At 42.9% G+C, this 16,603-nt stretch overlaps 1 protein-coding gene across 1 annotated transcript; it reads left to right on the forward strand.

The window, feature by feature from the left end:
• Positions 1-1,849: 1,849 nt before the first annotated feature.
• LOC146203953 (uncharacterized) lies at positions 1,850-15,667 on the forward strand. Its single transcript, XM_084603755.1, has 5 exons — positions 1,850-1,928; positions 2,609-2,670; positions 7,555-7,650; positions 14,185-14,211; positions 15,271-15,667. The coding sequence occupies exons 1-5, from the start codon at positions 1,850-1,852 to the stop codon at positions 15,397-15,399; spliced, it is 393 nt and encodes a 130-aa protein (XP_084459881.1). The 3' UTR covers positions 15,400-15,667.
• Positions 15,668-16,603: the final 936 nt, after the last annotated feature.

Here is a 16,603-nt window from a genome sequence, read left to right on the forward strand (position 1 = left end):
CAGCGAAATACGCAACACACGAACAGGAGAAAGAAGGAAAGATAGGAAAAAAGGAAATAAAAGAATGAAGAAGACAGGAGAGGTATTAAAATCGAAAGAGGAAAGTTATAGCGAACAAAGTTTGTTAGCAGGCCGCAACTATAATGTTTGTACGGTGTGGGGTGACACGAGTCTAAAGAAGCCGATAGCTTTTGTTTAAATCGGTTGTGTGTACTAAAATGCAGCTTTGAAAGATCTATTAAGCCGCAGGTTTTTTTCTGGTGTCACGACTTGATGAGTGATTCAAGTGTCCGTCAGACCGGTAATACTGAAGAGCACATAGTTCTAACTAAAGTTGACCTGCATCAGCAGATTAGAGCAATCCAACGAAAAGGACTCTACTATTGCTTAAAGAAGTGAGTTTTAATGCTTAGCGAAAAAAGAGCAAACAGTTGAATGCGTGCATTTTCGTAATCGTGGCCAATTTTTCAGGTAAACTACGGTGTATCGGCAGAGTTTTATGGGGAACCACGGGGTGCTGCTCTTTAGTGGTCATCATGACTTTGAATCTTAAACCGTGTAAAAATTTAAATGAATTTTTTTCTGTAATAAATGCGTAGTTTGCTTCAAGACAAACATAAATACCCAAGAAAAAGCCACAAGATCAAATTTTGCGACGACAAAATACTTTGTGCATTCTTGCTCGGACCCCGTTTGAGCTGCAGGGAATGCGTAAAACATTTGTCTATGTGTGTTTCAGTAGCTTCTATGACTGTTTTCAAAATGGTTCCACTGTGCATCCGCATACGATTAAGCCGGAAGCCTAATTACTGCCATCCTCGTACTCATTTCTATTTTAGGTAGCATTAAAAGTACCATTTCGCTGACATGAAATTAACGGATATATTTCAAGCATGAGTGAGAGTTATAAAACCCCAAAACTTCCCAATACTACATAGTTTTAGCGCTCGAATTATTAAATTTGCTTCCCGAGTATTGATTAATGGCGCATTCCACTTGAAGATCCCAAGGGGAACTCTGAACCCGGGAAGAAGCGAGGTAATCGCGTCAGAAAGATAAACAGAGTCTCATTCTAAACCACCCACTGAAGCAAGCTCTTCAGTTTCTCTGAAGAAGAAAGCTTGCTATTAATCACTTTAACAGTCGACTTCCATAAGAGTTACTCGTGCACCACGTGATGATCCTGTCTGGAATCTTGTTCGCACTTATAGCCGCGTTAACTGGGGAGATATAAGAATTTATTTTATGGGGATGGCCATCCCCCTTGGCGAAATTTGTAACAAAGGCACTTGCCAGTGGGGCGCTGCCACTGGAATGGTCAAATGACATGTCATGGATGTGTACGTCCCAGCCTGTTTTGTTCTTCGCGGAGCGCGCACTCGTATTATTTGGAGATACTCGAAAGCCCGTGTTGGCGTCAGAGCATAGGGCTCCTATGAACATAAACAACGCGCACCCTTCAAGCCAGGAGCTAGCTCCCTTGTTAGGGATGCTGCGTTCCAGGTCAGTGACCTAGGATACATAAACAAACCTAAGAACAGCGTTCCTTCCACTTATCGGCAGACTCACAGGCGCCTTTTCTATCCGAAGAGTCCGGCCTAAAGCCACGTGACAGCTGACTAGGAGTATGTGTGCCACCTGATCAGCAAGGTCCAAGTCAGCGGAGTGGGTTCGCGCCAGTGGTTGGCCCTACCACGTTCCTGTTGACGACGCGTTTTGGTGCATCAGCAGCCCAACTGGCGCCTCGGTCTTGAGGTCAAAGGGCTATGGTGGAGGGCCCACTCTTAGAGCCGTGTAACATCGCTGCCAATCCACACGGTACATTCTGCGGTCTCGCAATCGAGATACAATGAAGGCGACTTTCGTTACTGCTGTCTTTATGTCGGCTGTGTTATGTCTTGCTACATCAGACCCACTCGACTTATGTGGTAAGGTGATTTTGTTCATTCTTATATTATTTTCAGTTTGCATAAAAATAATTAAAGATAATGTGGGCAAAAATGTATCAAAAGTGATCGAAGTTGCGACGACAACCAGGGTATGTACGCAGAAGCAGATGAATATAACAGTTAAATGCAATGAAAGCTTCCAGGTTGAACAAAAATCTAAATATGCCAAATGCCAAGCATTTAGTACCTGAACCCATTGAATGTTTGGAAATGTGTTCAGTGAGGACCTCAATGTCGAAAACTCGGACATGCAGGTATGAAAGAACGCATAATCAAATAATTCCTTGTGCGTCTTTACCTATAGGATTAATACATCAATGCGCAGCGCATATATTTCAGCAAATGGGATAAGCAAATTGCCATGTACCACATGAAGATGGTGTGCGTTGACATTCTCGCGACGTGTGATATCTGAAGCCCGTTAATAAAAGCCTCAATATTTTTCTTTCACAGTAAATTGCTAGAAATGAACATGGCATCGCATATATCCTAAACATTGTTGACTTAAAAACAAGGGTAAAAACGAGACTTGCAACCCATGCTCGTGTACCTCTTTGTTTCTAGCGCTACGGTATTCTTTTTTAGAATAAACATAAGCTCATTTTTGCTCATCATGACTTCACGTGTGCCTTACACAACTATTTTATTTCCTCATCCAGGAAGACCTGCTCCAGAACTCGGCTCTCTCATGAACTGCATTCGTCTGAAGACCACTCCCTCTGTAAGAAAAAAAAAAGAAGATATTTCTTTATGAACACAGAGTGTTTCACGCCTATACCTGAAAGTGCTTTTTTTTTTTTTTTATCCCAATCAATTTTGCTTTAGAATGTTTCTGCCGTCAAAACTGGCTACACCGTACGGTGACAGGGGAGGTCAGCAGATAAGCAAAATTTGTTTTCAACTTGGCGGGCGTTTGTATTTTTTTTTCTTCTTCTCTAATATTGTACGAGTACATTCAGTCGGCAAGGCGCCTATCACCAAGCTGTAACTACAGAACTGTAACCACCTACACAGACTGCATCGGGGTTTTACTCTTACTACATGCATTGCCTGTCATGTACGTAGCGCCAAGCTTCAAAAACAGAATGGTTGGGCTTTTCCGCGCATTCTGCTAGTAGTATTCCGATAACGGACCAGTGTCCCCGGGAAATCAGAATGCCCTATTCAACATGGCGGGTTCTATATTCACTTTTTTAAAACTGTCATGTACCACAGTCACATTTTTATAAAGCTAATAAGGCAGAACTGATGGCTTTTCTAGTATGGCACATGGCTAGGACATGTTACCTTTCTCGGACAAGATTATAAGGTGTATACAATAGTTCCAACGCTCATAACTAGCGAAAACAAATAAGCGTTAGCAGTCAATGGGGACAAATGTTTTCGAGAGTGTGTGCTGGAGTGCATTTCGTTTCATTTGTTTAATGTGGAAATAGATAACTAACATTTTACTCCATTAAAACGTGATATTTTTTCAACCGCCTAATGGTGTATTGACTGTAAAGATAGCGATTTTGCTATCGTGCAGCCCTTATATGCTGTACCATTTCAACCTTGAAATTCATAGTCATATTTCCTTCTGAAAAATGGCGCCCAGGACACTGCATGTGAGCCCGTATAATTATGTGTATCCTACTGCTGAAGAAGCTGACGTTGAGAGATTTTATGCAGACCTACAATACCTTTTAGACCGCACCCCATCATCAGACGTCGTTTTTCTCATAGGAGACTGGAATGCTAAGGTCGGGAGTGAACAAATATTTAGAATTATAGGCAAGTTCGGTCTTGGCGAGCCAAATAAAGCTGGGCAGAGGCTAGTAGAGTTTTGTGTGAAGAAAACAACCTGATCATTGCGAATACTCATTTTAAACAGCACAAGAGGCGCCTGTACACATGGACTTCACCGGACGGTCTGTACAGGAATCAGATCGATTATATTCTTTGCCGGCAGAGATGGAGAAGCGCTGTACAAGCAGTAAAAACAAGGCCTGGGGCCGATTGTGGCACCGATCATCAGCTTCTTGTTGCCAAAATTAAGCTTCGATTGAGGAAAACGCAGAAAACTAGAAGGCCTTTCAGGTATGATCTGAATCAAATTCCATTAGAATATGCTGTGGAAGTGAGGAATCGATTTCAAGAATTAGATCTAGAATACAGAGAGCCCGAAGAGATGTGGACTGATGTTTGTGATATAATACAAGAAGTTGCTACTAAGGTACTTCCAAAGCAAAAGAAATGCAAGAAAGTAAACTGGTTATCTGAAGAGGCTTTGCAAATAGCTGAGGAAAGGAGGATGGCAAACGTTATGGGGGAAAGAGAAAGATACAAGGTTCTCAATGCGGATTTTCAGAAAATAGCAAGGAGAGATAAGAATGCCTTCCTGAGCATACAGTGCCAAGCAGTTGAGGACAACAGCCAATTAAGGAACACAAGAGCTCTGTATAAGACAATCAAAGATATCAAAGGAAGCTTCTGTGCTAAGCTGGGCGTGATAAAAGACAAACGAGGCAAGGACCTCACTGAAGCCTCAGAGATAAAGAAGAGGTGGCAGGAATACACAGAACTGTACAAGAAGGACCCGAATGTGCAAACCCAACATAAGACGGTTGTGATTACTGATCTCGAGCCGGGCATCCTGAAGAGTGAAGTTGAATGGGCCTTAGCCAGCCTTGCTAAGAACAAAGCTAGTGGAATTGATGGCATTCCAGCTGAGTTGCTTCAAAACATCAACCATGGCGCTGTTAACATTCTGCATACATTATGTCAGAAGATTTGGACAACCCTGCAGTGGCCACAGGATTGGAGGAGGTCAGTTTACATCCCCATTCCAAAGAAAGGTAGTGCCAAAGATTGTTCCAACTACCGCACGATCGCGCCTTTTCGCATGCTAGCAAGGTGATGTTGAAAATCCTCCAAGGTAGGCTGCAGCAGTATGTGGATCGGGAGCTTCCGGACGTGCAAGCTGGGTTTCGAAAGGGCAGAGGAACTAGAGACCAAATTGCCAACCTTCGCTGGATCATGGAAAAAGCAAGAGAGTTCCAGAAACCTATCTACTTCTGCTTTATTGATTATGCGAAAGCGTTTGACTGCTTAGATCACAGCAGATTGTGGCAAGCTCTCCAAGAGATGGGAGTTCCAATTCACCTCATCTGTCTCCTCAGGAACCTGGATGAAGGGCAAGAGGCCACAGTCAGAACTCGGCATGGTCTTACTGATTGGTTTCTGATTGAGAAAGGAGTGAGGCAAGGCTGCATACTGTCGCCCTGCCTATTTAACCTATATGCAGAGTGCATCATGAGGAAGGCCGGTCTGGACGAGTCTTCAGCTGGAGTGAAGATTGCTGGAAAACGTATCAACAACCTTAGATATGCGGATGATACCACTTTAATGGCAGAAAGTGAAGTGGAACTCCAGAGACTTCTGATGCGCGTACAAGAAGAGAGTGAGACGCTTGGGCTTAAACTGAACATTAAAAAGACAAAGATCATGGCGTCTTGCCCTATCAAGTCCTGGAGCATCAATGGACAAGAAGTGGAAGCTTTGACAGATTTTCTCTTCTTGGGCTCCATGATTACCTCGGAAGGAGACTGCAGCCATTAAATTAGGAGACGCCTGCTTCTGGGAAAGAGAGCAAGAGAGCAATGGTTAGCCTTGACCGCCTAGTAAAGAGCAGAGACATTAGTCTGCCAACTAAGATCCGTATAACTCGTGCTATGGTCTTTCCAGTTGTGGTGTATGGATGCGAGAGTTGGACTGTGAAAAAGGCTGACCGCCGAAGAATTGACGCGTTTGAATTGTGGTGCTGGCGAAGACTCTTGAGAGTTCCTTGGACGGCCAGAAGATGAAATCAGTCGATATTGTCGACCATAAACCCTGACTGCTCATTGGAGGGTCAACTTCTAAAGTTAAAGCTCAGCTACTTTGGTCATCTGATTAGAAGAGAGGAGTCGCTGGAGAAAAATTTGATGTTGGGAAAGGTTGAGGGTCGCCGGAGAAGGGGTAGGCAGCGATCGCGATGGTTAGATGGCATCCTCGAGGCACTGCAAATGAAGTTATGTGATGTTAGGAAGATAGTGAGAGACCGGAAAGCGTGGCGTGACATGGTCCATAGGGTCACGAAGAGTCGGACACGACTGAACGACTGAACTGAAGTGAAAACAAGGTAGTAAAGTTTGCGGATTACAAACATATTTTGTATATTAAAACCGAAGTGTGTAACTGACCAACGTTATTTGTTTCCTTTACACAAGGCGGTAAAAGCAGCGGCGAGCAAAGGAAATTAATAATGGGTGTAAACAATTTACACCCTTATCGCACGTACCATTGTTCTTCAAACATAGCCTGGGAGGTCCATCAGATCTTACGTAAGACTTGTCCAGGCGCAGTTTTAGCATCACAGTGATCGGCGCGATGACAATTAGAAGAGCATAAGGGCTGCCAAACGTTAAATACGAAAGAGAAATATTCGACCTGTCCACACACTATTGACTGTTTGAAGGGACGCTGTATTTATTGACCATACTCATTTTGCTGCAATTGAGAGTACCTTGCCTAAATAAAGGTATAACTGACTCGGGCGCTCATAATGACAGGGAAAATTTTTTTTTATGTTGTTGTGTGAAATGCGAACATAGCTCTCGTGGTGTAGTCGGCCGCTGCAAACCCTAACATCATAGACACGGTGAATGGCAACGGGGAAAGAAACAGCGAGCGCTAAATTAAATCGGGTACATTGGTTTTATGAAGTCTACAGCTTTATCCTCTCATTTATTTTCAAATATTGTCCCAGAAATAAGGCTGAGAATATTTATCAAATAACAGTGTTTCCTGTCATTGTCATTAGGAATAGCTGCCTATTTAGGTAGCGAAATTTTACGTTGTCAAAATATTTAAAGAAATAATAGAAAGGCTGACCATTTTCAAAAGAAGGTCATCTGAAGGTTCTTACAGCAGAAGTAATCATTTGTATTGAATTCAGTTCTGCCTATAAATAATGATTTGTCCATGAAGGCCGACTGCCACGTAATCTTGGGATTTTGAGCACAATGTGTCGCCATCGTGAGCTCTGACCTGACTTTCGCTGTCAACCAAATATTTATATTCCTGCCAAAATCACAATATCCACCTTCTTTAAGGCCATCCATGGGAAGCATCTACAAGGATATTTCATTAATACTTGTCTCTGGAGCTAGACTGTCTTCTTAGTGCGGAAAACGTGCAATCGCTTATTAGCGAAACATGCATAAAAAAGAAAAAAGAAAAGTCTGATCTGTTTCACCATATGGTGACACATGTGCAAAGAAATGCATGAAAATTGCAGGTCAGGATTGAGCTAACAGTTAGATATTTTTACCCGAGAGCTCGATGGGTGCGCATACTATGCTTGCCATATGGCAAGCTACGTGCCGCTATTATCCCCCCCCCCCCCCCCGTTTATTTTTAATCTGCCGGGCGGCTTCTCGGAAATCCTTTTTCATTCTACAAAATTGAGCAACGCACTTGCACTTTCAACGACGGTGTATACAGCACGCATGCGCAAGATGTGAACCGTTTATGGCGTTAAATAGAGCTGTTTTTTTTTTCCTCTCTTCTTATCACGACACAGCTTCGCAGGCTGCTCAGCAAGTTCTTGACCAAGACGCACTGCACGGATGATGTATGCTTCGTACTGGCGTGGTGCCGCAGCCACCACAACGATTTCGTAAGTTCGCCACCGATTGAGTGTTTCGCAGAAAACCGCCGCGAGCAGGTGCTGTTCAGACGCTGCTGAGGCGCTGAAATTGGCAGCCTTGTATTGTAAGGCTCGGAACACTATACCTACTGGACGAAGTGTCCATTCTTATGTAAAAGAATTATATGTAGGGAATCATGAACAATATCCGATGTCCAAAAAAATTGGTGTCCAGAAACCCGGTGACGCCACAGCCGCATGACCTGGCGCAGGAGGAAATTTCTAAAACACAGAACTCTCACTTTATACTGAACGTCACGCGTGGAATTAAAATGATTGAAACATATCACACGCCCTGCGAATTAAAGACCACCGTGTACCTCAAATTATTTTGCTTTATAAAGTGATTAATTTAGTTTAAAGAAATATCTTTGGTTAAAGGTGGCATTCTAATACACGACCTTTGGGTTGTGAGCCAGACACGCTGGTGAATAGGCTACGCAACGCACTTCTCTACAGCTCGGGAACGAGCCCGAGTTTATATGTATGTCGTGTGCTCAATGAACCTCACAGCAGGACTCATGATGACACATTAAAGCTTTCGCAGTCAAAGCACGTAAGTAGTCTTAAGTGCCCTCCACGAAGTTTTTTCCTCGAGCCACCTGCCCTGAATTAAATACGTGCCTTCAACAAAGGTTAGCCTCGTAATTTAGCTTCAGTGATTTTAATTTGAATCGAATTCAGCTGCTATAATTAATTGCACTGTTGGACTATGCACGACACAAGAACTATCGACAGCATGATATACATATATATTAGTATTGTTTACAATCAACTATCAAGGGTAGCGACTGTTAGTAGCTCGTTTCTTCCGAATGTTTTCGTTGTCCTTACTATTCTAGTTCTTTGTTGCTAATGGCATATTCAAGAAGAAATTCTAATTTACGCTTAATACTACACCAAGAATCACAGACAGGGGAGAAGTGGTGTGTATGTTGTTACCGTGAATGTATAGTTTGCCCTGAAATATAGAACAGAGCCGAGATAAGGTTTACCACCACCTTAATTGGTAAACAGCCGCAACATACATGCGAATGACGATCGTTGAATCCCTATTAACGGTTTAATTGCTCTCGTGAGCCAGAAGTAATTATTTTTTCAATTACCAGCACCCTTTCTTTACCTCACTTAAGACACAACAAAATAAAACTTCCCAATTTTCTCCTTGACTTCGGTATGACTAGCTTCTTCAGTGTCCTCGTTTAAGAAGCAGCTCGTGCGTAGTGCTAATTTGTAAAAATAATCTCAGTAAGGGCTCACACTTCTCTCAGTAGGTGCTTGAGTACTATTTAGCACACAATGTTCTTTCCTTCTATAAAATGATGAACGCTAGGCCCGGGGGGCCAGAAAAATTTTGTTCCTTTAAATTTACTCACGGAAGGTTCTTCGTGACCCTTTTTGGCGTCAGGCCAATACCGTGTGCCTACTGCATAGATGCTTCGCTTAGAGCACGGTGAGGTGCGCATATAATAAATCAGTTTTAACAGTGAGGGGCAGGAAGAGGACAACTTTACGCACATAGTGACCCACAGAAATTTTATTTAAATCTGCGCTCTTACTGCCTTTATTTCAAGGTAACTATTTCCAAATCCAAATCCTTTATTCAGTATTTTGTACAAAAAATACTAGGGCAGGAACAAAAAGCTACTGTACTAGTAGCTTGACGGGGTTCCTGCCCCTGTCATTGATCGAGAAATGTTCTATTAAAAGTTACGAATTGTAAGTTAAACACTGAGTAGCACTAAAGCGCATGTCTGCAGAAATAGCCATCGTCACATAAGGGTCACGGCGGTGCCCCCGACAGTATCCAAGGCGTTAATGGAAGCACCGCAACGCTGATATTCTAATTAAAGTGCTACAGCGATGTTTATTATAACAATGGCGCCAGCAGATATTGAGAACAAGGAAACCACTGAGAATAATTTTGTGTGCTGCTGGTCAGTGTGAAACAATAATGTAATAATGGAGACAATAGAATAAAAATTAGAAGAAAAAGAAGCCACGTGCCACCGGTGTTTACCAATCTGTTTTCAATGCGGAAAGATTACTCCCCGCAGTCTGGAATCTCCACGTGTTGGCTCTCAAGCCATCTCTAGCATTTCAAATTCTAAAAAAAAAAAAAAATTAAACTCATCTGCGGTGGGGTCCGACCTCAGACCGAGGCAAATACATTAGCTTCGCTGCCTCTTGCGCGAGATCACTACACCATCTCGTTTTTATTGCGAAAGCAATACTACTCGCACTTTCAAGCCTTCGCGTGACCCGGTCGCAGTTACGTCTTACCCACGTGACGCTATGACGTCACACCGCCCGTGACACACGGGCTGGCAGGAGCTGCCAACTTGGGTCTTTCGTTTCACAATGAACGGTTAAGTCAGAATCAGCTTGCTAGGACCCTGGCATTTAAGTTACCCCTATAGGCCACTAAGGCACGTTCATATTGGTTGGTTAAAGCGGGGCTTTATATGTGGACTGAGAAGAAGAAAAAGAAAAGAACGCTCGGTCACCCGCAGCAAATGCTTTCTCTCAAAATTTGGTTTAGCAGCGTTGAACCCTTGTAATGTTTTTCCCCGCAAGGTATTTATTACACGCGTTTAAATGCAGGAAAGAGCTATATACATTATTTACAAAGTAACCATCCTCTAGCCGAACAAGTTCAACTGAAACATACAACATCACACAACTAAAACACGTCTTAACATAACTCCACTAAAATGGTGGCAAAGAAAGACAACACATAAATAATGAGAGCCAGTCCGGTCGATAGTCACTGTCTTCGCAAGTGTCTCTCAGATGGTGCACCATCTGGCCGAAATTAGTACTGCGGGAAATGAAGCTCAGCATTCCGGTTCAGCGTGCGCATTTTCCGCAGGCTGTGCAGTCCAAAGAGAAAAATTACGTCAAAGGGTTTATGGTGCTGTTGGGTAGCCCTTAAGTAACACACACTGTGAGAATTCAAAAAAAGACTTTCTTCGGTGTCCTTTGTAGAACGTCCCAAAATAGTATCTGGTCTTTGTAGGCATTAAAGCAGTGTTCGATGATTTCAGGTGTATCACATGGCCGACAGAAGAAACAATCATTCGTTGTTTTTGTTTTTGACTTTTTTTTTTTTTTTTTTTTGGGGGGGGGGGGGGGGGATCCACACTTTAACAGGTAGAACTTCGGCATAAATGTTAAAGAAAAAAGTTTTAGTACAAAGCGAAACCGGCATTTTACGTACTTTTCTCAGTGTATCCCCATACATTTGAGTAGACAGAACGATAAAATGGAGGCGGGAGCAGCGTTATCATCAATTCTTTGTATAAATGTTTGCGTGAAACATAAAGTAAGTACTCATAAGAAATGCAGACTGCCAGAAAACGCACTGAATTGTAAACTTCTTTCATAAAGCTAAATAATAAGGGCAGATGAGTAAAATTGGAAGAGACCACTAAGTTGGGAAGAAGGTCCAGAAAGTTAGTGTACAAGGATGCTCTGATAATGGATGAGAGCTATTACGGAAACGAAGAAACGAGTAAATAACTGTTCGACAGAGATGCGTCAAACCTATAGTCCACCAGCAGAAACCGGCCTTAATATATTGTCAGGCCGCATTGGGTCAAACCTGGAGGATCATATGAACGTCGAAAACGTTCAGTGAAAGCTTTGGGTGTAGTGCCTCGTGCAATGGAGTACCTGCAAAACATAATAAATTTTGTTGCCAGAAATGTGTTGCAGGCCTTCGCTCGACCAAAAATGCATAGCCGGTGCGAAACAATAGTCAGAGCATAGCTTTGAAGGGCCGAGACCCGGTGTGTCCAGTTACGCCCACTAGACCTAAATGCATGGAGAGGATCTCCAAGCCATTTAAAGGAGACACGTACGAGACCATTCAGTTCCAACACAGTGAGTCGGCATCGATTCCCCATGAGCCTAAAAACAGACCCGAACTTTTAGAGCTGTTTTTTTGAGCGCCAAAGACAATGCCAAACTGCTCAGTAATGGTTATAGTTTTGTGAATACTGTGTTTATCAATGCAGAAAAACGCGAAATCACCGGTGTACGCAAGCACTTTTACTTCATTACTAAAGACAACAAAACCACGGATATTGTTGTTTCGCAGTGCACTCAAAAAATGTGGCTCTAGGTAGAAGGCAAAGAGTAGCAAAGAGTAGGTTGTCTTAAGTCACTGCACCATCTCATTTTTTTTTTTCAAATGGAACAACTTTACCTACAAAATGAACGTCGTCAGTTTTAGAAGACATGGTGGAGTGTCACACTAATAACATAGCTAAAACGGGTACAATCAAACAGAACCCTTGACAGACAAACAGAATAATAAGGATACGAGTGTCACTGTATGCTTCAAAGAGACAGCAAACTACTATATGGCAAAACAATTCACCTGATGGGCTCGGTACAGTAGCCGATAACGTTGAACAGGCAGCCGGATTCTTCACGCACTAAGCTGCCAGCATTTCGCGTTGCACTTCGGATGTCGTCGTCTTCGTTTCCTCTGACAATGTTGCACTAAAAGCCTTAATTAGGTTTCCTACATTCTAATACATATGTTAAATACGTAGCTGAACATGACAGGACGTGATGAAGCAAACCTAAATGAAGCACAGCTTAGCTGTTCAGTAATGTCGAAGTTTGGGCTCGTTGGTAGCGATCTATCTAAAACAGCGCACATAAAACACGAAAACACAGAGAAGAGCAGGACGGACAAGAGCGCATCCGTCTGGACAAGAGCGCTCTTGTCCGCCCTGCTCTTTTCTGTGGTTTCGTGTTTTATGCGCGCTGTTTTAGGTGGAAGCTTAGGTGAACGAGTGCAAATTTTTTTGCTCAGTATATATATTCGTGCCTAGCCAAGGTAAATCGCTGAATAATTGTTTTGAAGTTTATCTCACCATTGAGTGACATGGTCGAAAAGAAGCCGGAAAAACTAAGCGCGGAAAGTCATCTATTATCAGAAATATTCACCGATATGTTTCCGACTTGCACAGTTGTCTTTCGAACAGAATAATTGTGTTTCTTATATTTCATTATAGTTTCTTTCAATTACAATTAATGGCATGTTAAGGTGCATTCGCATGATTATTAGATTAATTCAAGAAAAAAAGAATGCCCACGATTACGTTACTTCCTAATGCGAAATTTGAGCGCAGCTCATCAGCTGTTTCATCTTTGGGATAGATTGAAGCAAAGATTTCGAGCAAGACACGTATGCACAATTAGACAACTTTTTTTTTATTTTTCACACGTATTTCCTCAAGAAACACTCCACTAACTGTATTTGGCTGTCGTGAAAAGCTTTGTGGTCGGAGAAATGAAGAGAGCAGTTGAGTTATCGGGAGGTTGCGGGAGGCAGTGCGTGGGCCCATAGGAACTTCGCGCGACGAACAGATAGCAGCGACTGTTCGTGAGAACGGGATGCACGCGAGTGAGAACGGGATGCACGCATCGTGATCTGCTGATAGCGAGCCGGCGTTTCGGCAATCGGAGAGCACCGCCGTCATGCAGGAAGAGGGGGGGGAACCCTCCTCCTCTTTCTGCATGGCGGCGATGGTGTTGTACGCGGCCACGCTGTCTTGACTCTCTAGCGGCGGCAACGGCATCAGTCAGTCGCTGCAAGCGCTGAATCCGGCGACCCCCCCCCCCCTCCCCCCTCTTTCTCTTGTGTTCTCCGGTTGCTGCGCGCGCTCCTGCCCCCATCGTTCGCCGCTGAGTATACCCTCCCCCCTCCCACTTCCCGCAAGGCTCCGGTTGCCGAAGCGCCGGCTCGAACTGGGGTGCTGAGAGGGGGGCGGAGTTTGTTACGAAGACGACGCGGTCGACGCCGACGCGAAACCCAGGAACGGGCGCCAAATCTGCGCTCTAAAGAAGTAGCTTAACTGAGGAATGACCGCTGGAGAAATGGATTCAGCGTACTGAAACTTTGTGGTTGTTGCTGGCTGGTAGAGAGGATTAGTCACTTTAGCGTAAACTTCGTGGCTCCTCGGCCTCGAAGACCACGCGAGCGCTTGGGTAGATAAGCGATTGTGGTGAAGAGATGTTGTAGCGCTGATGCAGGCAATATAATGGAAGGGTTTTAAATGGAGGAATGGAGAACTTTTGTACCCAAGAATGAAGTTTTCAAAAATGCAAAGAGCATTCTGGCATTCTGAATCGCCTTCGTAACTGCTCCCTCTAAATCTTGATAATAAATCCGTCCTTTAGCTTACTTTGTATAATAAACGTCAGCTATAGGATGTGCATTATATTATTCTTCAATAAATATTTCCTTGCTTATATGTTAGCAAGCTCGTGCTGTGCTGCTACTGTCTAAAACTATCTAAAAAGTTAGTGGCAGAAAATTTTGTTTCTAAAATTATACATCCTAATCTATCCTTGACACTTTAATTAACAATGCATTCACGTTAAATTAACACTCTTTTTATTACTAGTCAACCATGATCTCGTTATGAAATTGCCACAGGATGCAGATGTATGTAAACTGCTTTCACTTCATCTTTTTCTTTCCAGAAAGGAAAAGCATTTACGGCTATGCCGGTAAGTATTTTTGACATTATTCTTCAACAGCCACTTTTTTTAGTTCGCATGCGCAAAACCGCGCATGCAGTTTGTGCAGGTTGGTTGTACGGTAGGGCGTACAGTAATTATGGGACAGAGTACATTAGAAAGACGATTAGAAACTAAAACTGGCTAATCAACAGTCTTGCACTTTGTCTTCTGTAGAAGGGTTAGGTAGAGAAGCGGAAGGCTGCCAAGCTTAAAGGCGACACTATCTTTTATTTTATTTTTTATTTCACCAACAGCATCATGGTTGGTGATATCAAACCTTAAGAAAACAGTTCTGGAAGCTTTTCAAGCTGGGTTTTCCACGCTACACACTAATAAAATGGCACCGCTTGAGTGAAATACAGACGCAATTAACGTGCTTTGTAACGTAGAGGACACTTGCGTGATTTCAATAACTATGCCATGCACAGGAATGCCAATGTAGCAATGTGCAGTGCGGCAAAGCCAACTTTGCGTGCTCTCAAGAGCGCTTTTTTCTCACGATCGATGTTTCGTAACACAAATGTCTATTCAAAAACTTTATAAACCGCACTCTACATCAGTGCCGAAGACCGTCCGTTTCACAAACCAATGTAGTGCCCTTATATTAAAAATAAAAAGGCTGCGTAGCTAATTTCATTTTTCTTTTATAGCCACTTAGCCTCTACCACCCAACCATTGTTACACCAGCCGTTCAATCCACCAAAAAGACCGCGCTGAAGTATCTTTAACAATCTTTGAAAGAAAATGTATATTATATAACTTCAAACGAATCGTATGTAAAGCCTTTGAATTAGCCATTCATAGCCAGCAAAAAAACAAAAAAAAAAAAAGAACGACTTCAGGCCATCGTAGCTTAGCTGGTGCAAAAAAAAAAAAAAAAAAAAAAAAAAAAAAAAGCAGCCAGCTAAGCTATTCTGAATCACTGAGGGTACAGACTGGTCTACAACGACAACCTTTACTTTCTTGGTGGATGGAGCAAGGCGCTTTTGTATTGTCTGAGTAAAACAGCTGCTCTCTACAGCCACTTGATGTTGCGTGCCCTCGCAGTACAAGTACTTCCTGGAGCTTTTCAATGCGGCCAAGAAGTGTGAAGCAAGAAGGCCGCCGCAAGAACGTCACGTGGGCCTTGAAATGTGGCAGAAGTTCATCGTAATGATGGGCAAAATATTCTTCTGAGCGATGCCTCTTCAGTGGGTCGGTGACCCCTCTTTAGCTCACGGGGGGCTCACTCCCCCCCCCCCCCCCCCCTTATGTTTATGAAATTTGCACACGACATGAACTACAATTACGATGCAATTTTTATTCTAGTTCTTCAATAAAGGTTCACCGGGCAGGGACAAAAAGTAAATTCGTCATGTACGATGTAAGAGCAATTAAAAACACGAAGTGTTAATGCTCCATGAAGTGTCATGTCATTGCATGAGATATAGGAAATAAAATTCAACTCGAGTAGACTGAACTTGTCTTAATTAATATCAATCGGCCTCTGGGCATGAATGAAGTCAATAGAAGGGATCTTTCTTCTTTGTCCCTTCCTCACGCTGCTTGGGACGTCATGCTTACGTCTCTGGCGTAAATTGTGGGGAAGACATATGTGTGAACTTTTCTACCGCCTCATAGTCATTGGTACTGTAGGTAGCAGAGATTCCTTGAAATAATGTTGCATAACTCTTGTGCAAGCTGAAAGAGCGTTACAAGTTATGTTAAAAATCTGTGCTGCATCGTAAACAATACTTTAATATTTTTTATGGGGTTTAAGTGACCCAGAGCGACTAGACTATACGAGGTACGTCTTAGTGGAGGTCACCGAATATTTTGGGCATCTGAATTTGCTTGAAGCGTACTGGAATCGCACAGAACACACAAGCGTCTTATTCCGTCTCGCCTCCATCGAAAAACGGCCGCTACGGCCTGATTTGAATACGGCAGGGTGACTCGGCGCAATGGTAGAGCCCCTCTAAGCCACTGCAGCAGGCCATTTTATTATTTCCTAACTACACTCATAACGTTATAGTTCCTTCCTCCTGCTCCGAAGTTATGCAAGAGGTTATTTTGAAGGGAGAATTTTTTTTTATGAACGCAGTTTCTTCGCATATCGAAGCACTGCACCTTATCGATATATTAGGAGATTGTCCCTCGTGACGCTAGAGGTTTTCTGCTATTGTTGAAAAGGGCACCCCTTTGGCTTTCTGTGGTACCCTTTACTACTCAATGCGTGCATAGGACAAACTTTAAATGATGATTTTGCCATTAATCACACGTTAATGTTTTGCGCCAATAATACAGGTTCATAACATCATCTATTGATAAGTATTCCGCTGTCATTTAATGATCCTTGGCAAATCAAGCCGCATTTATTTTCTATGGCAGTCATAAGTAC

The sequence above is a fragment of the Amblyomma maculatum genome, chromosome 1 (genome assembly GCF_055883805.1).
Source record: "Amblyomma maculatum isolate TAMU_Amacu chromosome 1, ASM5588380v1, whole genome shotgun sequence".
NCBI classification, from domain to species: domain Eukaryota; kingdom Metazoa; phylum Arthropoda; class Arachnida; order Ixodida; family Ixodidae; genus Amblyomma; species Amblyomma maculatum.